Source organism: Coturnix japonica, chromosome Z (assembly GCF_001577835.2).
Source record: "Coturnix japonica isolate 7356 chromosome Z, Coturnix japonica 2.1, whole genome shotgun sequence".
Taxonomy (NCBI): Eukaryota; Metazoa; Chordata; class Aves; order Galliformes; family Phasianidae; genus Coturnix; species Coturnix japonica.
Genome location: NC_029547.1, coordinates 1,528,888 through 1,555,765, shown reverse-complemented (window position 1 = coordinate 1,555,765; position 26,878 = coordinate 1,528,888). Strand labels below are relative to the sequence as shown.

At 42.7% G+C, this 26,878-nt stretch overlaps 3 protein-coding genes across 6 annotated transcripts; 1 reads left to right on the top strand and 2 right to left on the bottom strand.

Moving 5' to 3' along the window:
* The first annotated feature begins 42 nt into the window (after positions 1 to 42).
* KATNAL2 (katanin catalytic subunit A1 like 2) lies at positions 43 to 16,959 on the top strand. 2 transcript variants are annotated; one of them, XM_015887188.2, is made up of 16 exons: positions 43 to 167; positions 2,543 to 2,613; positions 3,024 to 3,190; positions 3,865 to 3,904; positions 4,043 to 4,160; positions 4,595 to 4,696; positions 4,879 to 4,974; positions 5,611 to 5,688; positions 6,326 to 6,424; positions 6,925 to 6,988; positions 7,533 to 7,651; positions 8,764 to 8,855; positions 11,738 to 11,848; positions 14,538 to 14,700; positions 15,370 to 15,472; positions 15,753 to 16,959. In XM_015887188.2, the coding sequence occupies exons 1-16, from the start codon at positions 117 to 119 to the stop codon at positions 15,890 to 15,892; spliced, it is 1,614 nt and encodes a 537-aa protein (XP_015742674.1). In that variant the 5' UTR covers positions 43 to 116; the 3' UTR covers positions 15,893 to 16,959. The 2 variants fall into 2 exon arrangements, with proteins under 2 accessions (XP_015742674.1, XP_015742673.1); XM_015887187.2 differs by having other exon boundaries at positions 3,862 to 3,904.
* On the bottom strand, positions 16,567 to 24,173 carry HDHD2 (haloacid dehalogenase like hydrolase domain containing 2). 3 transcript variants are annotated; one of them, XM_015887202.2, is made up of 7 exons: positions 23,416 to 24,173; positions 22,489 to 22,590; positions 21,279 to 21,487; positions 20,044 to 20,128; positions 18,539 to 18,755; positions 18,355 to 18,418; positions 16,567 to 17,873 (listed from the first exon to the last, which is right to left on the bottom strand). In XM_015887202.2, the coding sequence occupies exons 2-7, from the start codon at positions 22,587 to 22,589 to the stop codon at positions 17,770 to 17,772; spliced, it is 780 nt and encodes a 259-aa protein (XP_015742688.1). In that variant the 5' UTR covers position 22,590; positions 23,416 to 24,173; the 3' UTR covers positions 16,567 to 17,769. The 3 variants fall into 3 exon arrangements, with proteins under 3 accessions (XP_015742688.1, XP_015742686.1, XP_015742689.1); XM_015887200.2 differs by having other exon boundaries at positions 23,430 to 24,173; XM_015887203.2 differs by having other exon boundaries at positions 23,436 to 24,173.
* Positions 24,174 to 24,291: 118 nt separating this feature from the next.
* IER3IP1 (immediate early response 3 interacting protein 1) lies at positions 24,292 to 25,410 on the bottom strand. The gene is made up of 3 exons (XM_015887205.1): positions 25,271 to 25,410; positions 24,606 to 24,707; positions 24,292 to 24,495 (listed from the first exon to the last, which is right to left on the bottom strand). Exons 1-3 carry the CDS (start codon positions 25,359 to 25,361, stop codon positions 24,440 to 24,442), a joined length of 249 nt encoding a protein of 82 aa, XP_015742691.1. The 5' UTR covers positions 25,362 to 25,410; the 3' UTR covers positions 24,292 to 24,439.
* Positions 25,411 to 26,878: the final 1,468 nt, after the last annotated feature.

Sequence of the window (26,878 nt, the reverse complement as noted above, 5' to 3'; positions counted from 1 at the left end):
CTTCAATCAATCATTCAGCTTCGGACGCTCCGATTGGCTGAGCGGGGCGGAGGGGCTCGGTGTGTAACGGCGGCGGCGTCGTTCCCCGCTCAGTGCGGCGTTGCGCCGCCCGTCGGATGGAGCTCTCGTGTCAGGCGCTGCGAGCAGCGCGCCAGGCGAGGGAGGCGGTAAGAAAGACTAGGCCGCGCGTCCTGTTGCTATGGGAACAGCGATGGGTTCTGCGCAGGCCCCGAGGGCTGCTCTGATGGCGGCGTTGTGGGGTTGTGTCTGGGCCCTGTTCTTACACGGAGGGGTTATTACATCTTTGTAACCGTCCTCTAGACGCTCTGATGGCTTCACACCTTCTCTGTGATGAGGTGGGGCCTTTTCAGGGCGGAGCAATGGGAACAGCCCTGCCGGCTGCCACCCCTGTGTTAATGCGGACCGGGAGCTGTTGGCCTGCTGGGCTGTGAGTGAGATTTGCTGCTTCATGTGTCACTGATAACAGAGTGCTGGTTGCATATGAGCCCCTGGAATACACCAGCTGCCACCCAGTCATGGGACTATTGACAACACTGTGACCATTCAATCGATTCCTTATCCGCCAAATAGTCCATCCTTCAAACCCTTATCTCTCATTTAGAGATAACAGCGTGATGCGGTACCATGTCAAAGGCCTTGGACAAGTCCATATAAGTGAAATAACCTGCCTTTTGTTTGTCCACCATTGCCTCCACTCCATCATAGAAGGCCACCAAAATGGTGAGGAGATTCAAACTCTGCCATACCAACAACAACAACCACATCTAATATCATAAGCCAACATAATGAAGTAGGAGGCACTACTTTTGGATCATCCCTTGTAGATTCCTTTACCCAGGAATGGAGGACTCCATGACAGTCCCCTCCTGAACTCAGATCCCAACTAGAGGACTGAGGCAGGAGAGAAGGGATCTGTTTTGTAACCTCCTCAGTGGGGATTTGTGAAACCCTGCTCTCAGAAATATTGTTTCAAAAGATAAACCATAGTGGACAGAGTCCAGCTGCAGGAGTGGGTGTTCACTGTGGTATAACTGAATTCATACCAATGAGAAGGAGAGTTAATTCTTCTTAATTAATCTGTAAACTCAGCGCCTTTAATTTGTATTATTTAATTACTCGCCATACCACACGATATTCACACCAAAATCCAGGGTCAAACGCTCATGAAATAAAATATGAAATAATGAAGTAAAATTAATCTTTTTAGTAGCCCAATCAGTTTGAAGGGATTGCACAAAACTAAGTTGATTTTTGAAGTAATTGCGTTTTAGTAAAAGGGATGGAAATAACAGAATGAATTCAATTAAAAAAATATGTGGTTCTGCTAGAATTTAATTTCAAATGACTGCAAAGAGAGGGGTATGTTACATGCTTTTGTTAAGCAAGAAATAAATAAAATGTTCTCTAAGTGCTGGAGATAATTGGTTAAGTGCTCAACTGTTTAGTTTTTAAAAGAAGATCACACTTAAGTGCCTTAAGCTTTTATTAATTGCAAGGACCCCTAAGTCCCCTGTAGTAATTGAAAATGTAATTACACCCTTTTTTTTTTTTGTTCTTTTAAGAATAGAAGCTTATTAAACTTTAAGCACTCAAACATCCTCTGAAACACCAGTGGCTCTAAACAACGTGCAATTCCAACTACTAATTAAACAGGAAGGCTAAATCACTATAAAGCTAAACTGAATTTTAAGTAACTTTGCACTCAGAAGTTCTCCTGCTTTTTTTTCCACACAGCAGAAGATTTACCATTTCCTCTCTACACGCAGCTGAAGTCCTGGAGTAGTAGGAAAACTGCCACAATACAGAAATGTTTCCCAAATATCAGCGGTTTGGAAAAGCAAGAAATGAAAGATGCTTCCACAGCAGGGTGCTGGTTTTTTGTCTTTGCTAATGAGCACGAACTGGCTCCTTTCTTATTGCAGCACCTCTCTGGAATACACCGCCAGCCTCTTTGATTCCTCTGTCTCCAAAGCCAGAAGGAAAATGTAACCGATCAGTTTAGTAATAATGTAAAATACATTTTTAGATAAGAAATGTTCGAACCAACTCCCAGCCTTTCCTCATTTTGCCACCAGATGGCCCCACGCCTGCAGCAAAACTGCGGAAAATACCTGCCCTGCACGGCCGCTGTTTGCTTACTCTACCCGGAACCTTTTACAGACTGTGCTATATCAAATGTGTACATTTGCAGGATGCTGTGTGTTATCTATAAGAGCTCTATCCTAAAATGCCCAGCAGCTGGAATCTGGTGGAGATCCACAGTTGCAGCAAGGCCATAAGATATTTGTCAACCTCAAGCTATTTTGCTTTCTTTTAGGAACAGTTTTCCACCCATCCAGTCGCTCTGATAACATGTAAGAGAAATATTGAAAGTCATGTCAGTTCTGTGTATTAACAGTGCATTGCTTTGCAGTTCTTCCTTGCTGTTGCCTTGATCTTTTTCCACGGGCTGCACTGAGATGCTGTTCACAGCAATTAAGTGAACATTACACCCAATCTCAAATCCTGTCTTTATTCACAGGATGAGCTGCGAGCAGAAACTCGTCGGAAAAATCTCCTCGTTCTCATCTTGCATTACTTAATGGAGGAAGGGTATGTCATCTGAATAGCAGTGCCCTATGTCTGTGTTTCAATGTCTGACCTCCCATACTGTGTGCTTCTGTCCTCTGATGGGTGAATGGACAGCACGGCCATGTGAGAAAGAGCTAATCTGCTGTTAAATATCATTTTTTGCAGCAAGAGTGTCCTACATAATTTCCAAATGCATTTAGCAATCCCTTGCTGAAAGGATTTTTAAATAGAGTTTGTAGATTTGATGACAAATAGAGCTTAAAAATACTGTATACTTGCACCATAGTTTCCCTTTTCTCTCAGAAATCACGATGAGGTAATAACTCACAATGTTGCGTTCTGTAATAACTCATATTATATAACTCATATAATAACTTTCTGTTCTGCATAAGTTACAACTTCTTGCTCATTGCTTCTTTTGTAATTACCAGGTACATGGATGCTGCAAACACTTTGGAGCAAGAGACAAAACTAGGTTTACGTGGCTTTGAAGTTTGTGACAACGTTGACCTTGAGACAATTTTGATGGAATATGAGAGCTATTACTATGTAAAATTTCAAAAGTACCCTAAAATCACAAGGAAGATCCAGGACACTGGTATGTATTCCAGAAGAAAGGCTCTTTTTTTCCCTTAAACCCTAAAATGATACACTCATGACACTTCTGGTGTACCTCTGTGCTCACTGTGTGAATCCTCGTACTATAGTTTTAGTACGTACATTAAAGGTAATGTGCCAAACAAGCAGTTGGTTTATTTGATCCAGAGGGCTTAAAGGTCTGAGATATAACTGAATGATGCTGAATAAGGCAAACCAGAATACGAGCATTCTGTTACAACTCTGAGAGCCTGAGTGGTGCTGTACTTGAGCACAAAATGTGTTGTATGGAAGCCCAGAGAAGTCAGTTCCAAAGAGCTCAGAGGGTGCAGAAAGCACCAACATCTCTTCCTACACTTCTGGAAAGGAAAAAGGAAAGAGGAGGGGAAGGGAGAGGAGGGGAGGAAAAAGAATCAGCAGGGTAGGGGTGATGGTGTGGGAGTATCTCTGAGCAGCTTACAGCATTTCGTATGTCTGAGAGCAACTTTGAGATCCAAGGGAAATGCAATATCTTGGTCTGTGAGGGACCTACAGAGACAATCTTGTTTTTGTATCACTATTTCCAAAGTCATTAAAATATGCTCCAAAATATTTCTGAGGGGCAAAGAAAGCAAGTTGTTATTTTTTAAAATACTGTGCCCTAATTCCCTTTCAATATTAATTTTGCTACAGCAGAACATAAACAACAGCTGGGAACTGGAGGAAGGCAAAGAAGGTAAGATGAATGCATGGGGCTTTTTCCAGGCAGAACATTTTCCACTAAGAACAGCATGCAGTGTAGTTATAATAATGTTGTTTTGAAGTAAGAAAGAAGTTGTGAATGCCTGTGAAGCAATCATTTGTTGTATTGTAGGGCAGCAAGCTCTCAGAATCTCCCAAGGATCAAGCAACAGCCAATGCAACAACCATCATCAAAAACTTCATTGGGGAGTTCAGAACTAAAGTCACCTACCAAGGAGAGCCCCAAGCAGGTTGAAATGCGTTTAATCTTGGCAGCGATGCAGTTGAGATCAATGGGATTGCATCTGGAATAGATAGAGTCAGTGAGATGGTCATAAAATTTCTGTAACTTTGGGATTTACCTAATTGTGTAGTTTACGCATTATAGAATTGTAGCATCATTAAGGTTGGTAAAGACCACTGAGATCACCAAGTCCCACCATCAGCAGTGTTAGACATCATGAGAAACTGCTTTCTAGCCATCAGCTTTGCGGCAAGTCACAAACCAAAATCAGAGGAAGAGAAGCCATGTAACTCAGCCTAAACAGAAATCAGCAGTCTTTCCTCTAATGTCAGTATATCTAAGCGTTCAACATTTATCACCCTTACAAAAAATTGTAGCCCTTAAGCAGTACAATAAAATATTGTCTTAAAATTGTGGGGTTTTTTGTTTTTTTTTCCCCAGAACAATGAGAGCACAGTAACTCTGGAGCAGTCTGACTTTGGCTTAAGCATCTCAGCAATCAACAGAACTGGAGGAGGAGGAGAAGGCCCTCACCCAAAAAGGGTTGGTGGAAACAAAATGTGCTTTATGATAGAAATGTATGCAGATTCCTTAGTCAGCTGTTTCCTGTATTTGAAATGTGCAGCAAGGAAATGACTTTCTTTAATGTGAAGCATGATTTTGGTGTGCTTTTAACAGTAGAGCTACCGTCATGGTAATCCCTGTCACATTATCTTCTTCCTTAGGGCCAAGTAGTTGACTTCCATGGGATGATCCAGGATGTCAAAGTATCGCCAAATGGAATAGGCTTAAGCAGCCTTAATTGGGATCCAGACCCATCGGTAAATGTTTCTTCTTGTATTTCCACTCAGTGTACATTAAAACAAGGTATATATAACCAGGAACAAAATAAAATACCACAGTGGATCTTCAGAGTGTTACAAAAGGTCTTGGGTTTTTGAGTGGTGTATTTCTTCCTTAAGTCATACTTGATGCTGTCTGACTTCTTGACAGTTGCTGACTCTTTGAACACAAAAGTAGGCAGCAGATACGAGCTGTGCTCTGTGATTCACAAATTGGTGCTTCAGTGGCCTGGTAATTGCTACACTTGAAACGTTCAAAACAGAGTCTGTGGCAATGTGGTGACTATATTTACATTTTCCACTTCTCTTAATTTATGTATGGCATGTTTAGGATTACATCTGCAGTAAGAGAGCTGCTCATTTTAATGTTAATTTGGGGTTGTATTCTGTCAGCTGAAATTATGAGTTACTACTACTACTAGTAGTAGTAGTAGTAGTAGTAGTAGTAAACAATGTGGCTTGTTTCAAAAACATTACTCTTATCCATATTTTACATATCTTTCGAAGTTGCTATTGCTACGATGCACCATTTTATTTATGAAATTATTTTACTGTTTTATCTATTTAAAAATAACTGAAATCTGGTAAGAATTTATTTATTTTTTCTAATTATAGGAACGCTTGCTGAAACCCCTTAGTGCTTTTATTGGCATGAATGGTGAGATGAGAGAACTTGCAACTGTTGTAAGCAAAGTAAGGTCGGATTTTTATTTCATCTGTACAGAGATCTTGGCTATCTCTGTTAGATGGGAATGCTGTTTGTTGCTTTAGCTTTCATTATGACATGCTTTTTAAGGGATATGTTTTTTAAATTGCCTAGTTGCTATGGTAATCATCACTGTGTAAATCAATAAAAATAAATAGCATGTGGTATCTGTTTCACAGCACAATCTAATTTAATTTGGAAACAGTTATGGAAGCCTCTGCTTGGTGTCATAAATCTGATTCATCTTAATTTGCTGTTAATAGAAAGGGAAAGTGTAATCTACTCTATATAAATAATTTTTCTAATTGTATTAAATCAAATTTTCCCCTTGGACGCAAGCACATAATTTTTCTTTGGTCTCTGGAGCCTGCCTGTTTTTATTAGAGAGCTGAATGTATCCCAAGTATTTATACTGAGGATATTTTTTGCAGAACAATTAGTCTCTGGAAGGCAAAGCCACAAAGTATTACTAAAGGAAAGGAAAGATCTGTAGAAAATTTGGATAGTTTGTACTGTTGCACAAGATTAAATGATAATTATTTAACGCTATGACTTTATAACAAAGTTGATTTTTTACTTTGCCAGAGGTGAAGTTTTGCTAACAAGATGTGACATGTGTTGCAGGACATTTATCTCCATAACCCAAACGTGAAGTGGGATGATATCATTGGCTTGGATGCAGCTAAGAGGCTCGTCAAGGAAGCAGTTGTTTATCCTATCAGGGTAAGGCACTAAATAGATCAAAACAGTTGCTCGTCTCATTTACATTTTTTCTTGTGATTAGAGTGGTGGTCACATTTTCTACCTATTTTGGTGCTTTTTTTGGCAGCTCCTGTTAGAACTGTTCCTGCTTTACAGAAGGGATATTCTTGTATAGGAAAATGTACTTTCAATATAATAACTCTTAAGTTTGGATTCCTATTCTTTGACAATATTCTGGCAATATAAAAGGCTCTGGGTGTGACCTATGCTAATTCAGTGTGAGTAATGTATAGGAGAGAATATAATTGAAGAATTGAAGTATTTGAGGAATACACTTAAGTTCAGATGGTCAGTGCAGTATTTTTCTCAGTGCTCAGATTGCACATATTATATTGTTTTGTTTCTCTTCCTCTCTTCACAGTTCTTAGATTTCCCGAGTGCACTAGGTGGGTTTGCAGCCCCTTGTGTTTTGTTGTAGTTCATACAGTTATAATCCATTAATTCCTTTTTGGTTCCCACAGTACCCTCAGCTATTTACAGGCATTCTGTCTCCATGGAAAGGCTTATTGCTGTATGGACCACCAGGTATGGAGATCTTTACAACCTTTCCAGTTGTTTGCCCATTCTATTTTTGTACTACAAATAAATCACTGATGTTAATGAGATCTCATGTATTAACGTACTGCTAAGGGAATGTTCTGTAATTTGAAATGAGGGAGCCTGTGTGGTTGATTACATCTGTCTCTCACATTTGAACCTGTCCTTTTGCCTTTCTCACAATCCAAACAGCTTTTATACTGGAATCTTATAAAATACAATACCTGCACTAACCATTAGGAGAAATAAGGATTAGTATTAGATCTCTGCTGCTTAGATTGAGCCACATGAATCAACTTCGGCTTGACCTGATGGAGTCACAAGAGTCCCACAGTTGTGGTTAATGAAAGGGACCTCTGGAGATTGTGCAGTCCTGGTAACCCAGGCAATCCTGGATGGACTTTTCCTATTTAATTGCTTTTATCTGACCAATAGGAGGATGAGGGGAGCTACCCAAGCATTTGAATTATATTCCTTTAGAAAGGGAATTTCTTCAACACTTTGTGTTTGTTTGTTGGTTTTTTTTTGGTAGGTACTGGCAAAACATTGCTTGCTAAGGCTGTTGCCACAGAATGCAACACAACGTTTTTCAACATATCAGCATCCACCATTGTCAGCAAGTGGAGAGGTGATTCAGAAAAGCTTGTTCGGGTAAGAATGATTAACTTCTTCAATTACACAAACATCAGGTTCCTGCTTAAAGAACTGCAGCTTAAAACAGAACTGGAAAGGTGTGTTTCTCTGATACTCATAATCCTTCCTGTCTCAGACAAAACATGTAAGTCTGTGTCTGGTTCTTAAAATGGGGACATCACTTCTGCAGAAGACTTAAAATAGATTCTTGGTGCGGAATTGTTGTTTTGTAATACAAAATAAAGCAGACATCGCAGAGACAGCAAATATTTTTGTCTCATTGAATCAGAGATAGGCAAGCAGAACTGCTAATTGAACTTAGTGACCCCTTCAAAGTGCTTCTCAGCCCCTCTGCAAGGGTCAGCTCCAAGGCTGCCTAGTCTCCCTCCTGTCAGAAGGGGTGGGAATGCCTGTTTTTTGACACAACACCATCCAAAAGTTTTCTGTGAAACTTGCAACGATACAGCTGAATATGTGGCATTTCACCACAGGAAAGAAAGGACTACATATTTCTACTACAGATGTAAATCTCTCCCTGACTGCAGAAAAAAATAGATGAAACTCTTTTTTTCAGGATGACAGACCCAGATTTTGTCAGTCAGCTTAGTACTGCGTTCTTTAATCTAGCCCTGGTGGTTCAAGCAGTTTATGTTTGTTTCATCGGGAGAAACACAATAACTGCATAATTCTCAGCAAGGGAGTAAGTCCATTTTTTTCCATTGTGGTGCAGGTTGTTGTTTGTTTTTTTCCTCAAATCCTTATTTAAAAAACTACAAATGGAGCACCAATAAAAGACAGGATATTTAATCTCTGATAACAGTGCAGGAGTTCCCAGAATCCTCTGAGGGATCATTTTCTTCTATCCCATTATTCTCAGGGTACTCTGATAGGATTTGGGCAGAAAGATTTACATATAAAGGCAGGATTATGTCCTGTGTTCTTTATATCTCCTTTACAAACCTTTCAGAATTTGAGAGGATTCGGGGATCCTCAGTCTACCCAGAACACATACCCTCTTTTGTCCTATAAGCTTGGGTCTGGACTCTGTTATTGATCTTCAGTACCAGTGTCTCTTAATGTTTTTTTTTTACTTTCCTTTATTTTTTTCTGTGCCTTTTCTCTCTAAACAGGTGCTGTTTGAGCTTGCCCGGTACCACGCTCCCTCCACAATTTTCTTGGATGAGCTGGAGTCTGTGATGAGTCAAAGAGGCACCACTTCTGGGTAACTAAGAAGAGCACTTCCAGTAGATTTAGGAGAGCATTTGTACCCCTTTTCAATGCATCTTTTCAGTAGCACACATAGCATGGGAAATAAGCAAGGGGAGATGGAAAATATGGTGCAATTAGAAAACTTTGGCCTGGTTGCTGTTACAGAAACATGGTGGGATACTACGATCGAATGCTACAAGCTTTATAGAAGGGATAGGCAAGGCAGGAGGGATGGGGGAGTTGCCCTCTGTGTTAAGAAACTGAGAGATTGTGAAGAGCTGCCTCTGAGTACAGAACTGGGAGCTCTTTAAGAACCTTTTGGGGAACACAAGAGCTCACTACCCCACAGGTGTAAGAAATCAGGCAGAGGAGAAAGGAGGGTGGCATGGCTGAGAAAGGACCTGCTGGTCAGACTGAGTGAATGAAGAGAGAGAAAATTATAAGTAGTGGAATACAGTGGAATAGGTGTCCTGGGAAGAATACAAGGATAATGTCTGTACGTGCAGTGATAGGTTGAGGAAAGTTGAGCTGCAGATGGAATGGGACATGGCAAGGGATGTGAAAAGTAGAAAGAAGTGATTCTATGGATACTTTGTTGAGAAGAGACTGTCCATAGGGAGCATACTCCCTCTGATAAATGAGAAGGGAGCACTGGCTCCAGCAGACATTAAGAAGGCTGAGATACTCAACAAGTTTCTTCCAGTGTAAGAGTAGATCAAGTCCGAGTCCACTTCGTGAGGCTGAATATGTACAAGCCTATGGGGCCAGATGGCAGGTATCTCAGGGTCCTGAAGGAACTGGCTGATGTGGCTTCCAAACCACCCTCCATCATGTTTGAAAAGTCACGGCTGTCAGGTGAAGTTCCTGGTGACTGGAAAAAGGGAAACATCACTCCCATTTTTAAGAAAGGTGTGGAAAGGAAGACCTGGGGAACTACAGTCTGGTGAGCCTCACCTCTCTGTGTGGGAAGATCATGGACCAGATCCTCCTGGAAGGCATGTTAAGGCACTTGAGGAATGAGTAGGTGGTCTGAGACAGCCAGCACAGCTTCACCAAGGGCAGATCATGCCTGACCCATCTGGTGGCTTTCTATTATGGAGTGACTAGAGTGGAGGATAAAGAAATAGCAACTGATGTTAGCTACCTGGTCTCGTACAAGGCCTTTGACATGGTCCCACATCCCATCCTTCTCTCTAAACTGGAGTGTTCAAAGGGTAAACTATGGGGTGGATAAGGAATTTGTTGGATTCATGTTGGATGGATGCAGCCAGAGGGCTATGATCAATGGCTTTCTATCCAGATGGAGGCTGCTCACAGGTGGTATCCCTGGGGGACCCATCTGGTACTGGAACTCTTCAGTATCAGCAACATAGAATGTAGGACTGAGTTTACCCTCAGCAAGTGTGCTGATGGCACCAAGCTAAATGGTACAGCTGACACAGTAGAAAGAAAGGATGTCATTCCAAGGGATCTGGGCAGGCTGGAACAGTGGGACCACATAAACTGAATCAAGTTCAACAAGGCCACTTGCAGACTGTTGCATTTTGGTTGGGGCAATCCCAGGTACCAATTAGGAGAAGAACTCCCTGAGAGCAGCCCAGCAGAGAAGCATTGGGTGGACAAACTTGCAGCTCAGGATACTGCATCAGCAGAGGAATAGCAGCAGGGAGAGGCTGCTGATTGTCCCTCTCTGCTCTGCACTCACGACCCCATCTGCTGTACTGCATCCAGGCCTGGGACCTCCACATGTAAAGATTATGAAGCTGTTGGAACATATCCAGAGGAGGCCATGAAGATGGCTGAGAGGGATGGACAACCTCTCCTATGAGGAAAGGTTGAGGGAGCTGAGCATGGAACTATGAAAAGCATGCATCCAGAAAGACTGTAACCAGGAAAGAGGATGGATAATGCATAAACAGCAGTGTTGTATTTGAAAAGTTAGCAAAGACAGCTGTAGGAAACTTGTGTATCTTGACAGAGGCAAGTAAAAAGCAGCTGGTATATGATACTTAGCACAGGCTGAAGCGCAGCATTGTGTGATGTGCGATGCTGTGTCCACAGTGGAATGACATTTTCATTAAGGGTACTAATTCTGATGACATTGTCAGGACTTACAGGTGCAAGGATGGGATGATTTTATTACAGTCATCCACAGAGTAGAAAATGTGTAGGTAAAAACAGACTGGAAAGATTGAACATGCAGGAGAAGCGGGAGAACTACAAAAATATTGTTTTAACAGTTTGGAACCCACTATAGTTTGGGGAGGGGGGGGGGCGCATGTTCATCATCTGCTGTAAGTTATATTCTTACAAATACAACTTTTAATAATTGCCAGTTAATTGATGTAGATGGACCAAAATAGATGGACCACATTTTGCTTTCGTATTTTTTAGCGTTGGCCAGTTGTGTGTTTCAGTAAAGACCTTTATCAAAGATTACACAGCTATTTTTACATAACACTATTAAGTACTAACATCACACTGATGTGTGGGTGCCTGTGGAGAGGTAAGTGATTAAACCTGAGTGGTAGTTCTTATCATCTTCAAGGTCTGAGGTTATCTCTAGGTTTGGTCCAGGAGCTGCCAAGAACTCTACTTCTGGGAGCAGAAGATCCAACTGATTACCTGGATTAGGGACAGAAAATATATGTGTGTATATTTTGTTTGGCTTCAGTAGTGGTGGATTCTCCTCACTTTAATGCTCTGAAAAGAGTGCATTTAAGTAACCATTAGAAAGCTTGGTTTTAATACTTCGATGTTAGCTAATGGAGCTTAATCATGCTTGGAACTGGGGCAAAGTGGTGACGAGGGCTCAGTTGCTGTGAATGACACTGTATAAATAAAGATGATTACTTTAATGCACTGAGCAAATACTGTTTCTCTGAATCTTGGTAGCGGTGAACACGAAGGAAGTCGGCGGATGAAAACAGAATTACTGGTGCAGATGGATGGCTTGGCCCGATCTGATGATCTTGTATTTGTTTTAGCAGCTTCCAATCTGCCATGGTAAGAGATCCAGAGAGTACGCTTTGAATACATTTGCATGAGCTTCTAAGCACAGATAAAGATTTTATTTAGACTTTTGCAGAAAAAGCCTTGATATTTGGTTAAAGCATTTAAAGATTAATTTGGGGCTTTTACCTTTAAACTCTACGATTCTTGCTATTTGTGCCACATGAGAATAATCCATAATAAAGTCAACATATGCTGGTGCTAACAGCTGCTAATATTTAAAGTGGAGTATTTGACTTTAGAGGCAAGTTATTTACTATGTTTAAGCTAAGAAGGGTTTCAGCTTGGAACTGTAAGGTGCTTAAAACATCTACTGCTTAGAAGGATACGCCATAAATAGGAAGGCTGGATTTTATTGGTAACTACTGGGATTTTTAAAAGTTGAGGGACAGAATTCTTTGGTTCCTTTAGCATAATTGGGAATAGAATAAATGGCTTGAAATTGGACCTTTCATATTAAACAACTGCAAATAGTAAGTGGGGAAAATAGTGGCTGTTGGGTAAGCACAGCTATTTTCAGTGGGTGGATTTGTAGCTCATAAACCTTGTTTCAAAGTGGAAGTTAACACCTGTGCAGGGAATGGAAGCACATTGATAAGTTTGCTTTTGAAGTTGGCTTTCATAGGTCTGGAACTAGTGTGGATTTGCTTTATTTTTGCTTCACTTCTGGGTAACAACCCAGAAGGTTTTTATGATTAATGCTTTTCTGGCTGGATCTTACAAGGGTGCCATAGGGAGATATATGGGAAAATCCTCTCTGTGATCATAAAGTGTAATTTTTGCATCTAAGGTAGAAGGTAAGTTTCCCATACTGTCAGACTATTAACAGAGAAATAGATGCTCTGTTTCTCTGCTGCATGGGCATGCTCAAAACCTGACTTGATGCCTGTGTGGGCTTAAAGGCTCTTTTAACTGGGAGTATGACTGTTAGCACCGAAAGTTTATGCTGAAGTTAGATGTACAAACAAGGCTGCCTCCTAGCCCGGCCCAATAGTGTGAGTACAAAACCATCAGTGGCTTTTATGGCCATAATAGCAGGATGTGTGTGTGAACTGAGGGGGGTTTACATCTAAGACTTTTAATTTAGATTTAATTAAGATTTAAATCAGTGCAAAATCCACCCCATTTTGTCTTAAGGTATCTACATGAAAGGAATTGAGCAGACTATGACTTAATTATGTTCTAGTTGGGTATAAACATGCTGAAAATTAAGTAGCTACTGTGGTGAGCAGTTAAGTTTAAATAACACATTAATCAGGCTTTCATCTCCTGTGTGATTCATTAGTCAAATATTAGAAATGTTTGTTGCTGTAGCAGTTACCCTTTTGGAAGGAGAGACCGAGCAGTGAAGGTCACCACGTGGCTGGTGGTGGATCTCTGACTATACACCTAGAAGAGTATTTTAGGAAGATGGAAACCTAGTGAGATCCATGAGCATCCTACACCGTTAGTGAAGCTACTAGCCTTGATTAATATGGAAATTTTTGCTTCCAGATAGGTCGATGGGATTTGAACCTTTTTAAAGATCTCACCTAAGTGTTTACAGATGATTTTTGTATGTATTAGGCTGCCAGCAGTCTTAGAATCATGTAGCCACTGAGGTTGGAAAAGAGCACTACAATCACCAAGTCCAACCCCAGCCCATCCCCAACATAGCCACTAACCCAAGTGCCAAATCTCCATGGTTCTTGAAAAAAGGTCTTGATCTGTGTAGGGGTATTTTACAGCAAAGTTTCAGAATACCCCTGGAATGAGAACCCAGAGGTTGTGGCTTCACAGCAGAGCCCTGTGTTCTTGCAAACATTTGGTATTAAGTTGGATTTCAAGAGATTTGTATAGCTTGGATATTTATTGATTATAAAAAATAATAATAAAAAGAATAGTCCCAAGCTGCTTTTAGATGAATGAAAAGAAGCCTAAACAAAGCTCCTTACGCCGTCCTAAGCTGCACTGCTGCTATTGATCTTCCTCTTCAGCCTGTGCTCGCTGCCTGTACTCGCTGCCCACCCTTGCTTCCCACTGCTCATCAGCATGGCATTTTCTATGGGCAAATTACTTGTCAATAGAAACACACTGGAAATGAAAATAGGTGTTTGTCTCATTTGCCTCCATAAAATATGGCGGTGCTAAGAAGGTGCGATGCCTTATGATGTCAACCTTGGAGAGCTCTGAAGAGCCACCCACCCTCTCCAATAGGAGATGTACAGGTTCTTCACGCGGGGATTTTTCAGTGTTTCTATGAGGTGTCATTTCAGAGAATTTTTGGGTTGCTGTACTGCTTATTATTCTGTTCTGCTTGTTGTCACTAAACCTTACATTTGATCACTGACAGAACAATTCACCACTTAAGCTAAATATATATTTTCTGTGGACGGGGGGACTCCTGATCCCTCTGATGTGAAAGCCAGGCATCCCGAGGTCAGCAAAAACCTGGGCTGGCACCTACTCAAAGTACTGTTTGTATGAAGACATTGCTGGTAATAGGGCTTCACCCAAGGAATCAGTGTATTCCTTTGCTTGAAAGAACTTTGTCATGGAATGCTTTGAGAAAGGAACAGATTTCACTGGTTCATCACAAGGAAGTGAAAATGAAGAATATTCCTTCAAATACTCAAAATTCCATTAGAATTTTGGCTCATTGACACATGGATGCACAGAGGTGATTCCTCTTGTCTGCTTGCAGGGAGTTGGACTCTGCCATGCTGCGGCGGCTGGAGAAGAGGATTTTGGTTGACCTCCCAAATCCAGAGGCACGGCAGGCGATGATCCGGCATTGGCTGCCACCTCTGAGCAACAGTGGAGGAGTAGAGCTGAGAACCGACCTGGACTACAGCTTGCTGGGCCAGGTGAGGCAACACTGCAGCAAGGGCTTGAGGTCCCAGCTCACCAAGCTGGGTGCAATTCCATTCCATTGGGGTAACAGGCAGTTAATTGTGTAGGGAAGGTTTGTGCCAGCTCTGCTGCTGCAGGAGAAAAGAGCATTCAGACAGGAGTGAGGCTGACAAGGAAAGCAGGCTTGCTTTATTCAGCCCCTTATCACTTCCTAAATTCTTTGGAATACCTATAGCTTGTCTAGTTTATCCATTTTTACTTCTGCTCAGAGAAAATTTCCCCATTTTGTTTCATAAAGCAAAGAAAATAAGGAAATACTTTATTAACAGAGAAGATGAGAAAATCATAGAATTACTCAGGTTGGAAAAGACCTCTAAGGTTTTTTATCATCAAAATCCAACCGCATCCTAACCATAGTACTAACTCTAACAACCCTCTGCTAAATCATATCTCTGAGATAGGAAAAAAGACACAGAAAGGTGAGTTTTTGTTTACCTACAGAAAACAGTCCTTTAGAAAGAAGATGCTCAGTATTTTCCTTGCACTTTCAAGGTGCAAGGAGTTGGAGTTGCTGATCCATGTGGTCTCTTTCCAACACAAAGTATTCTATGACTCTATGCTTCTAAATGGCATTGCTTTCTGATCTGTGATCTTGTAAGCTGTAATGTATTGTTCTGTTGTAGGAAACTGATGGGTACTCTGGCTCAGACATCAAACTCGTGTGCAAGGAAGCAGCCATGAGACCAGTGAGGAAAGTTTTCGATGCTCTTGAAAACCATCAACCAGGTAACACAGCTCAGTTAGAGAATGGGATCTGGGAAACCCACTGCTTCAAGTCTGGAAATTCAGATAACTCCAGCAGGTGGAGCTCTGTCATCTGCTTAGAAAAGTTATAACCTGTATCTTCCTAAAACATGTACCTAAAAACGTCTGAAAGTGAGCTTGCATTTTGTCAATATCTGTGCTCTTTGCATTAGTATGAATTTTTCTTTATCTCTCATTATTTTTTGGTATGCCAGGCAGGATCATATAGTACTAAAAACCATGTTGGCTCTATTTTCTGTAGGTAACAGTAACTTAGCTGCAGTCCATTTGGACACGATCACAACAGCAGACTTCCTGGATGTGATTGCCCACACCAAACCTTCAGCTAAGAAGCTCAGCCAGAAGTACACAGCTTGGCAGAGAGAGTTTGAATCAGTCTGAGAAGAAAAATCCCCTAAGACTGAGCACTTGAAAGACTTTCACTATCCGAAATGGCATCTGTGTCACCTCCAAAGGACTGAGTGGTGATGGAGAAGGGAGTGACGAGTTTCTGGGAGAAACCAGTAGGAAATGTCAGAGGAGATGAAAACTGCAGACTTAACTTCAAGTATAAAGATCTAAAGATGGATGGCTTTTTCAGTCTTCGTTCTCAGTGGCTCTTTACAGGTTAGGAATCCAAGAAGCAGAGCAGGAAGGTGATGAGTGTAAGCCTCCTTTCTGAGACTCACTAAAGCATCACAGCCAGCACTGCTCTGCCAACAGAGACCTGTGTGCCTTTTTAACCAAGCCTAATTAAGTGACTGCTTTCAATGAAATTGAGCTTAACAGTGCCTGGTACATTTGGTTGGCTTGTTGTTTTCATATGAAATCAAAGCCTTGGCATTTTACTTACTTGGTTGGTTTGGGGTATTTCCAAGGTGGAAAGGGCAAGGAATTAGAAACGTTTGGAGTCACGGTAGGAAAGCAATATAATCTAGAATAATCATGAGAGAAATTTCTTCCCAGGATTTCACTTTAAGAGATCTCTCACCTCCCTGACCTGACTCTGACTGCGGTCCACAAACCTCCTTTATGAGCTCCAGCAACAAACAACACAGATTCAGAACTGCTGGCAGAACAGCAGATGTTTAAATTTATTCACAGCTGTAGGTTAACCTAACTGTAAGTAACCCACCACCTGGCTGCAGCCAGACCATCTTTCCTTTAAGGCAAGCTTCCCGTTCATTCATCACAATGACTTTTTCCTTAACAAAGAACGAGCATGGCTCATTAACACAAACCTATATTTTCAATAAGCTTAATGCTCCAGTACTGTATAATTACAATCCAGTAATTTAAGACTCAGGAGCACTGTAAAACAACTGTAAAGGACTTTGATTATTACAGTTTGCAAATGGACCAGAAAAGCTATTTCCCATCATTACAGAGTTGGTTCATATTGGTGTGTTTAACACAGAGGAGAAGCAATGCACATGACAGAATTAAATTTCATTTTACAGCTCTACTAACCAACGGTGTAAAAACTTGAATATGTCCCCACGGCTCATGAAGGGTTTTTCCCATAACGTTAAAAAGAAACAAAAAGCAGCAATAGTGAAATTTTGGAACTGAAGCGTTAATAGGACCCCGCTGAAGTCTAACTTACTTTAAAAATTCAACGTCTAAAGGCATTTAATACCAGGCTTTTGTTTGAGTACCATTCTTTTTAATAACAGCATCTAATTAAAACATCTGTACGCTGCTGACAGCTTTAATTTTATGTAAAGTCTGAAAAACAAAAACCAGGATCTGCTCCAATGAGAGTAAAGGTGCAAATAGTAATTATTAACAGTGGTGATATTTTAATATAGAAGTCATTTCTAGAGGTTTTTATCTCTGCCTTTAAATTAGAACAGAGAGATCACTGCAGACTGACTGAAGTGCTGTTAGGCTTTACAGTTTACTTGAGTGCTTCCAGTGAGGCTTCCAGTTTAGTTTATCCTTAACAGTTTTCAGAGTGGGCTTTACATCAGCTATTTCATGATATCTGAAAACAGAACTCTCTGCCACGTTCCATGCACCCTTCAGGAAAGCAGCTGTGCTGTAGCCTTCCTGTGCTACCCGTCCTGCTGATCATCCAAGGTCCCTAATCACCGCCTCAGGAAATGAGTGCAGGTAAAGGGCTGCGTTGTGACCACCACACACTGCTCCTCTTCCCTTCCACACCCTGATGGGAAGGAGCTTATGGATAGGTTTCTGATGAGCATGCACTGATCCTGCAACCTCAGAAGCAATAGTAAATTATGTGAATCAGATGTTTCTTTGAACTATTCAGCTTCTCATAGCAGATCCTCCAGGATATGTTCTACTGCCTCTGGGAAACTCTCGCAGGTTAAGTAAGGAGCTGGATTGATTTTGTTTTCATCCGCTGGTCGATATTTACCTATAAGAAATGAACAAAAAGATGCATTTACTCCTTTGGTTATCTTTTTTTCTCTAAAAATTGCAGCTTTCTGGGATCAGCAACAGTCACAAATGACAGGAGAAATGCCAATCTGCTGTTCTGCAACAAGCATCTCCCAGCTTTTCACTAAAAGAAAAAGACCTTCCCCAGCCCATGGATCTATCACAGCATCAGCAGTACAGGCAACACCTTCCAGTCCCACAAGGTTCCAATTCTGTCTGAAGGAAATGCCATACGTAACTGCCAGTATAATTACTAGGGAATGTCATCAAGGTCCTGAACAAGCAGAGGTTACAGTGACATGACTGATTTTGACAATAATGTCACAGCAACAGATCTCTAAGTTCCAGAGGCTCAGTGCACAGCTTTGCTTTGGGCTTGTGAGCTGCCAGTACCCAGGACAAGATGATGGGACCCACCACCATGGTCTCATGAAACGACCGATCCATCACATACATACCAGTCCTGACCAAAATCCCACGCATGCCTGCATTCTGGGCCCCACCAACATCATCCCTGCAGTCCTGCGATGGAAGAGAACAATTAGGTTGTGGTCAGGGACACAATTCTTAACAAGGGTAGGGAGCTCCATAGACTGGAGCTGAGCACTGTGCTAGCAGGCAGGTGGTATGGTCCCCACGTACATCACCAATCATGACAGCCTCCTCTGGAGCACAGTTAGTCCCTCGTAAAGCTTCCAGGAAGAATGTTTTCTCTGGTTTTCCCACCACTGTTGCTTTAATGTCTGTGGCGTATTCAAGTCCAGCTACAAAAGGTCCAGGTCCCAGAGCCAAGCCATTTTTTTTCTTGAAATACCTGGCTTTATGTATGGCTATAAGAGGAGCACCATCCAAAATCAACCTGAAGGATGAAGAGGAAAATACAAAAGGTAAAAATACTTACAGCTGAAGGCCTGATCCTGCCTTTAAGTTGATGACAAAACACCCACTGGCTTCCAGAAAGACCCAAATAGGTCCTCCAATGGCATTCAGAATCATGGAATCATAGAATTCATTTGGGGCTTAAGTAATATTCCTGCAGAGATGAGTGTTCCTGTGAATCTCAGGTAAGAGGTCGATCACTTTGTATGGATCTTCTATTTCCATCTTGAAAAAGAACAAAGATATTAGGCACTTTCTTGCTCCATTGGATTCCCCAGTAAAGTATGCTTCAGAAACAGAGGTGGATTTGGGCTTCTTCCCATAGGCAAAAATCCCAAGTGGAAGACAGCTGAAAGCAACTGGATTCCCAACAGTTTTGTGCACAATAGAAGGGTTCTCATGTGCACCTCCCAGCTGGCCAACCTGTTAAAAAACCTGCATGGAACATGGGACTGCCTGCAGTAAGTGGAAAAATGGAAGAGAAGTACTTAAGGAATGACCGTAACTCCTCTGATCTCAGTCAGCTCCTCAATCATCACAAAATACTTCTATTGGATCAACGCATTCCAAATCAAGCTCTGTCAGAAGAGACTTGGCACTTGTATGTGAGAGCAGCCAGCTATGTTCGATGCCTCTAGGACACAGAAGGATTTAATTTGACAGTGGCACTACAACTGCTTGCATTCAGCAGTTTACAGGAAGGATCTCACCCAAGATAATTCTTTTAAATATGGCGTGAAAATCCCAGGTAGAAGAGAATAGAAATTTAGTCTCAATCATTTCAAATGGTGCCTAGAGAATGGACTGATGCTATGAATTGTGTTTTGGGGCTCATACCAGGTTGGATTTAGGCAGCCTTATGATGGATTTCAACCTAGCAGCTGCCTACCAGCCCTGCGATTCAGGGCTCTTCACAGTGACTGAATTATCTGAGCAGTACAGGTCAAGGCATGTGGACCAGACATGAGGCTGAAGAAAAGCAGAACATGGCCAGGCACTAATACTCCCTTCGACCAAACAAAGCTGACACCAGCAGAAATTCCCTCTGCTGACTTCCCTGTGAATGGGAAATGAGGGCTGGATGCAGCAACAGACTCACGTTCCAGCCTCTTCAAGTGGAACTTAATGGCTAAGGGTGCAAACCCATAAAGGTTAACATCATCCTCACCATGTAGTGGTGATATGGGAATATTTCCTAGCATTGTAGGAACAAGCAAGGAACAACTGTAGGAAAAGCACAAGACAACCACAAGAAGTGGTCAGCTTACCGAAAAGCTTTATTCATCATCTCATAGTGAAAGTGTTCAGGAGCCAGTCCTATGACCACTGCATTGGGGTCATCAGTGGCAATCCCTGGAAAATCAAAACATGATCATTCTGAATGAGCTAGATTTTGTTTATGCTCAGCAATAGGCAGTCAGCAAGTGCAACAAGTGAAATTAATCACTTTGCAGCAAAATTTAGCATCTTCTGACACAGATGCACCTTGCAGACTAGTTTTATGTATTTCAGAAGTGAAGAAAACCACTGTAGAAAAGTTGTGGGTCTCCAGAGAGTCCAATCAGTGAGCTCAGACAGTAAAGCACAGCATGCAGAGATGCCACGTGGATTTGTGACACCACCCGAAAGCATCTGGGTCCATTAACCAAGAATGGATTACATTCATCCATCTGTGACCAACTTTACTGAGAGATTATCTAAGAATAATTCAATAGCAGTCACTAGCAGGAATTTAAAATATTCTCCAGGGTACTTTGATGCTTCAAGAGCAGCACTGAGTGTAAGCTTAAAGGCCTGCAGAACAAAGAAACAAAACAACCCATACCAGATACAAGCAGTGCAAAAAGTGTTGCCAGTGTATTCCGTATTCTTTGCCACTTGATACGGAATTAGCTACAGCTACTGTAAAACTGATGGAAAGAACCCAGATATGTTAAGATTCTCATAGCACTTTGGTGAATTCAGCTGCTGTTTCAGCTGCTTCTAAACCACCCCCCCACCAAAAAAAAAAAAAAAAGCCTTACTGAGAACACAAAACATTGCTGGGGCTGTATTTCTCCGGGTGTGATCTTAGGCGGAACAGATTATTAGGTTTCATGGCTTTCACATTTGTAAAGTTCTCCATGAGGTCTCCATGCAGCCTTCTCTTCTCAAGGCTGAACAAGCTCAGCTCCCTCAGCCTACCTTCATAGGAGAGGTGCTCCAGCCCTCTGAGAATCCTCATGCCCTCCTCTGGACCTGTTCTAAACAGCTCTGCATCCTTCTTGTGCTGAGGGCCCCAGGCCTGATGGATATTGGCAGGTGCAATAAATCTCCGATGATCCAGTGATAAACACTACTTTCTAAGCTGTACATTAATATCATGTATCAAGTTTTATCTGAATTCCTGCTTATTTGAAGATTCTGACTGCCATCTGGAGCTGTGGAAAGGTGTCAAGAAGAAAGCCAAGAAGACAGTCAATGGTTCAACAACTCCTCCCATGCTACTCCATACCCACCTCACCTGTGAAATCAGGCAGGGCCTTCTCATCCACCAGGAGGAGCGGCCGCACCTGCTTCTGCTCCAGAAGATTTCTGGCTGCTGTCAGAGACGTGAAGATTTCATGTTCTGCAATGTCAAAGCCCAGTTTGGTCAGCCTCTCCAGCAGATCCTTCTTGCATTCTTTAGTGGTGTTGGTGACAAACCGAATTGTTACTGGAGCACCACGCAGCCTGATAAACGAAAAGCAAAGCCTCAATGCTGCAGAACACTTCTTGTTTACAGACTTCTTACTGCACTACATTACTAGCACTTACTGCTGAACAGCCAAATCATTTTAGGTGACAATTTCAATGGCATCTCCTTTAATTATTCCCCTACCATCGCTTTCCTCTGTTTGTTGCTACAGAAACAAATGCTGACTGTATGAAGTACACCAGGACAAAGCTGGTCAATCTGTAAGTCTTGCTTGCACCCACCACTTCTCTCTCATTTGTTCTGCTACCCAGAGAAAGAAATATACTGACCTTTCACTGGTACAAACTAGCAAAAACCAAATAAACAAACCTGTTTGTTAATACTTGTTAGTTGTTACTTTGACCTCAGCACTGAAAGCTAGCCCTAAAGGTGGAATCTATGCATTTGTTCCCCAAGCAACTTTCAGGCCTTTCATTTTGCCATCTCTTTAGGGAGGACAATGACATGGATTAACAAGATCCACTGAGTACTGAATGGATATCCAACACTTCAGTCGTTTTTAGTTCCTTGCCATTCTACATCTTCAGAAAACAACGATTGCCACAGAGTTATCTGTGGAAAGAACTGCAGCTTCCTAATCCCTCTGTGAGATTTCCAACCATACAACAGCCTAGCTTTATAAAAGCTTAAAGCAGTCAATACAACTCCAGTGAAAACCTTCCATGCTTAATTCAACCCTACCCCTCCCTCCTGACTTATTCTTCCCACCCCACCCCCCCATTCACCACTTCCTGCTGCTTTTCTTCAGCCTTTGCAAGACAAAGTCTCCATGGAAATGATGTCAGATGTCAGAACAGAACAGTGTTTGCTTAGCCTGCTTTGCCCTGATGTGAGATGAAACTGATACATGATGCCATCGTTTCTTTAGACACCATTCTTTGAGAAGGCAAGATCTTCAGCCCCACTTCTCAAAGTGCATTTCTGTGCCAGCAGTCCTGACACAACCTGTCAGAAGAAACACAAAGAGGCTACTTGCCTTTTAAGAGCTTCCTGCGCACCCGGCACGGCTGAGTCTTCGATGTGCAGCGTGCCACTGAGATCCACCAGGACAGCTTTCAGTGCGCGCCGAGCTGCCATCCTTCATCCCCAGGGAGGAGGCAAAGAAATGAAATGACAGAAAACTGGTTAGCAGACAATGGGTAATAAAAATAAGGAGCTCAGTTAAGCGCCTCATTGGTGCCAAGCCCGGGATTATTCACAACATTACTCGTACTGTGAAATGGGCCCCTTCAGACTGAGAAATAAAAGGCAGTGTTTAAAAAAAACAACAAAAAAACCGTGTAATTGATGGGGTGGTATTTTCCCAAAGACTCTATATATGGAAATCAGGTGCTATTTGTTTGTTAAGTGCCTTTTTGAGTCAAAAAACTCTCTAAACAACGATGGCAGCTGGGATCATTAGGTCTGGGATTGCTGGTTCAAGGCCTCGCATTGCAGCAAGTCCCAGCGACACCAGAGGTGTTGTTCAAGGGAAAATGAATGCAGAGCTACTGAGATCCGACGGTAACGCTCAAAAAACACAATAAAAAAACACCCTAAAAATGGATGTTGTTGCATGCACAGCCTCGCTGGGCAGCTGTTCATCTCGGTCACACACAGAATGTCAAGGAATGAGGCAGAGATGTTGCCCATGAAGGTGTTTGGAGATGCAGCAATGCAATACGGTGGTTGTTAATGTTAAAGGGGAGCGATATGAGACCAGCCCCGAGCACACAGGATAGAGCGGCCGGCGCCATCTTGGGCAGCAAGGCCTCAACCCTCATCCAGCAGCTGTCAATATCCGGATGGAGACCAGCGACAAGCAGTGACCCTTAGGGGTCTGTACTGTGCTCATTAACCCCATTAACAACCCCAGCAATGGGCTCAGCGCCCCTTAATTAATATAACGAGCGGCCGCACTCACACAGCGAGGCCTACCCGCACCGCACCGACCCGCCGCCTCACAGCGCCGCCTTCCTCACAGCGATGGGGTCCTCACAGCGGGGCTGCCCCGCGGAGCGCCGGGAAGGAGCCGCGTTTGATCAGGCAGCGCATCGGGCAGCCGTGGGGATATAAAGAGTTAGAGAGCTTAACTTAGAAATACAACGTTTATTTGTAAGTTTTCACTTAAAAAATAAAAAAGAAACAACATAGACTGCCCTCCTGGATAATAAAAAACAACATATTCCCCTCCTGGATATGCTCTACTCTGCAAAAACACTGTAATTATTATATTTATGAGATTATTAGATTCACAGTGCTCAGCCCAAAGGGTTTAATGCATATAAATAATAACAGAGCTGGACAGAACAGAAACAAATGCTGACCTGAACCTGCCTGATAAATAACACAGAGCTGCCCCAGTTCAGGTACAGCTGCTTTAGGTTCTGCATAGAAACTGCTCCTATTTTCACCTTATTTCACATTGATCTGAAGAGAAAAATCCTATTTTTTTTTGTCAGATCAGGAAAAAAAATTATTAATCTTTGCTAAATCACACGTTTGCCCATCTTCGTTTCACCTCCTACCTCCTTCAATGATTCACAGCACGTTTTGAAGCTTAATTCCCTTAAAGCAGAACTATGGCAAACAGCTGAAATAAAATCCACTGTAACTTATTAATTCAGGAACAAACTGGGAAGCAATTTGTTGCTGAATCCAAGGTGCTAAATGAGGTTCAGCCCTGAGACATTTCCAACCTGCCTCCGACCTTACACACACCAACAGACCCTGTCACAGCCCAACAGATGCAACAGCCCCATTATCTCGTTGAATGAAACCGAAAGTGAGCATTAGGAAATAGGATAAATACAAACAGTGTCTTTTATTATTTTAGGTCGAACGGCAAACTGACAGTTAAACCGTGCTGTATCCCCGGGAAACTCAATAGCAATGAGGCCATAAACTCGCTTCTTTGGATATCCAAAAGGTTTTTGCAACTGGAATCTTCAGCCGAAGAACAGGAGGAGCACGATGGTCACGGAGTTCACAGCTATCAGCGGCACTGCAGAGAAAACAAGAGTAAGTCTGGATCTATTTCCTTCTGCTCATCACAAACCAATGCAGAACTTCACAGACAGTGGCTGCTCATACAGACAGCCTCCATCATCTCACCTCTCATCACCGTCTGTATGGATCGAACCAGGTTCATCAGCTGCGCTTTGATTCCTGGTTGCTCTCCGAATCCTCCGATCCCTTGATCGCTTCCCCAGCCAACTGCACGCCGTGAACACAGCCACGTTAAAGAGCAAAGCACACCAAAAACAGATGTTATATCACAGCAATATCAGCACCCTGAGCTGCAAGGACACACGTGGAGCCCAATACAGCACTACCCCAATGCAAGCTCTGCATCTGAGAGCGGTGCCCAGCACACCTTAAGCTCCAGCAGCTCTGGGGATGGGCTTTTGGCCTGGTTTTGGAGAAATAAGGGCAAAAGCAGCAAACAGGGAGCCCTGCTGAAACCAATGGTGGCAGCCCACACTTCTGTGCTCTGCGTTTCTTTTGTTAAGGAGGAAAGCAGTGTTCGCCCCAAAGGAGCATCCCAATGCAGAGAGTAAACAGGAAAAGGCGTAAGAGAGTGGGAAAGAGCAGCCATAGAGCCTGCATGGAGGGATGCTGAGCACCAAAATACAACAGCAGGGCGACCACAAAACCCAAAACATCGCGTTTCTCCCACCACCCCTACCCCAAACAAGGGAGGGCCCGAAGCCTGGCAGCCACCTCCGGGCATTGCAGAGGGGTCGGGGGGGTTTTGGGGCTGGGGTCGGGGGTCTCACCATGGCGAAGGAATCGCTCCTCGTGCAGCACAGCGACGGCATTGACCACCAGCAGCCCGGCCTGCAGCAAGGCGTACAGCGTGAACGCCATGGCGGGGAGGGACGGACACGGACGTGGCGGGGAGGGGGGCGGGACATAAGGGGAGTGGGCGGGGGGTGTGATGAGTGAATGGGGATGGACGGGGTGGGGGGTTCAGGGCTGAATAGGCGGGGATTTGGGGTGAGTAGGTGGGGCCACGGGGTTGTGGGAGGGAGTTAAGAGGGGTGGGATCTGAGACGAGGGAGAAAATGGGGAGGAATGGATGTTTTTTGTGTTTTCAGTTCCTCGTAATGTGCTGCTCTCTGTGGGTGAGCATTTGCTTGTATTGCTCACATCTCTCAGTGCAGCCAACAGGGCACTGTGTAACCCCAGTTCTATCAGCAATCAAGTATACCATGATCCTTTTCCTTGGGCAGTAGCAGAATTATGACTGGTTTTGGCATCATCACTATGACCTGAGGTCATAAGACTCACAGTTAGGATGCTGCTCTCAGCCATGGGGTTTGGATTTGGGTAGTGGTGTTTGGGGTTTGGATTTGGGTAGTGCTGTTTGGGGTTTGGATTTGGGTAGTGCTGTTTGGGGTTTGGATTTGGGCAGTGGTTTTTGGGGTTTGGATTTGGGTAGTGCTGTTTGGGCTCTGGACTCAGTGATCCCTATGGCCCCCTTCTAACTTGACCGTATGATTTTGTGATTCTGTTATAGAGTTTTATTGAGCTAAATAATTGTTATTAATGTGTTTGTACTGAATCCAGGCCTGGGGACCACTGGATAAAAATGTGGAAGCTGCTGAGGCTGGAACACCTCTGCTGTTAATGAAGGTTGAGGGAGTTGGGCTTATTCTGCCTGGAGAAGGCTCCAGGAAGACCTCACTGCAGCCATCAGTGTTTAAAGGGAGCTTAACAGACTGGCTTTACACACACAGATACTGAGCTGAGTGAAGAACTAGTGTTTAGAATTAAAATACCTAAAAACAAAGAAACAAAGAAAAATCCTGAGTTCTTTAAAAGAAGCATACAAGTTACGCCTTAGTGTTTTTACCCATAATTAAGATGTATTTCCAAAGAGCAGCTGCTGTAAAGCTTACATAAACTTGACATGATTTTCCTCTTTCTAAAATCCATCATGGCAATTCTGCAACCACACGAGTCTTAGATCTGAACCATCGCACTGCGTGGTGGAGGGAGAAACCAGACAAAGCTGCTGCATTAGGAGGAAAGCGGTTCTTTTCCTCATTAAGGTGTTGTGTTTCATTGCAGTAAATTCCTCCGATGTCATCTGCAGAGTGCAGTCCATCACCATAAAGGAGAGTTCAAAACCACCCTACAGATGCCAAAGGATTACAGCTGAGGCTGGGGAAGTATTGAGAAGACCTTGCTGTTTTTCATTCTTTTACATTTTGCATTGGTTTATTGTTCAATATCATCAAACAAAGCACATTTCCTGGGGTTAAACCATCCTCATCTCCTCCACCGAGACCAAAGCTTGTAGCATGCACCCTGTCAGGATTATGTTGCTTTATTTCTGGTGAGCAAAGGACAAAAGTAAAACAAATACAAAATTCAAAACC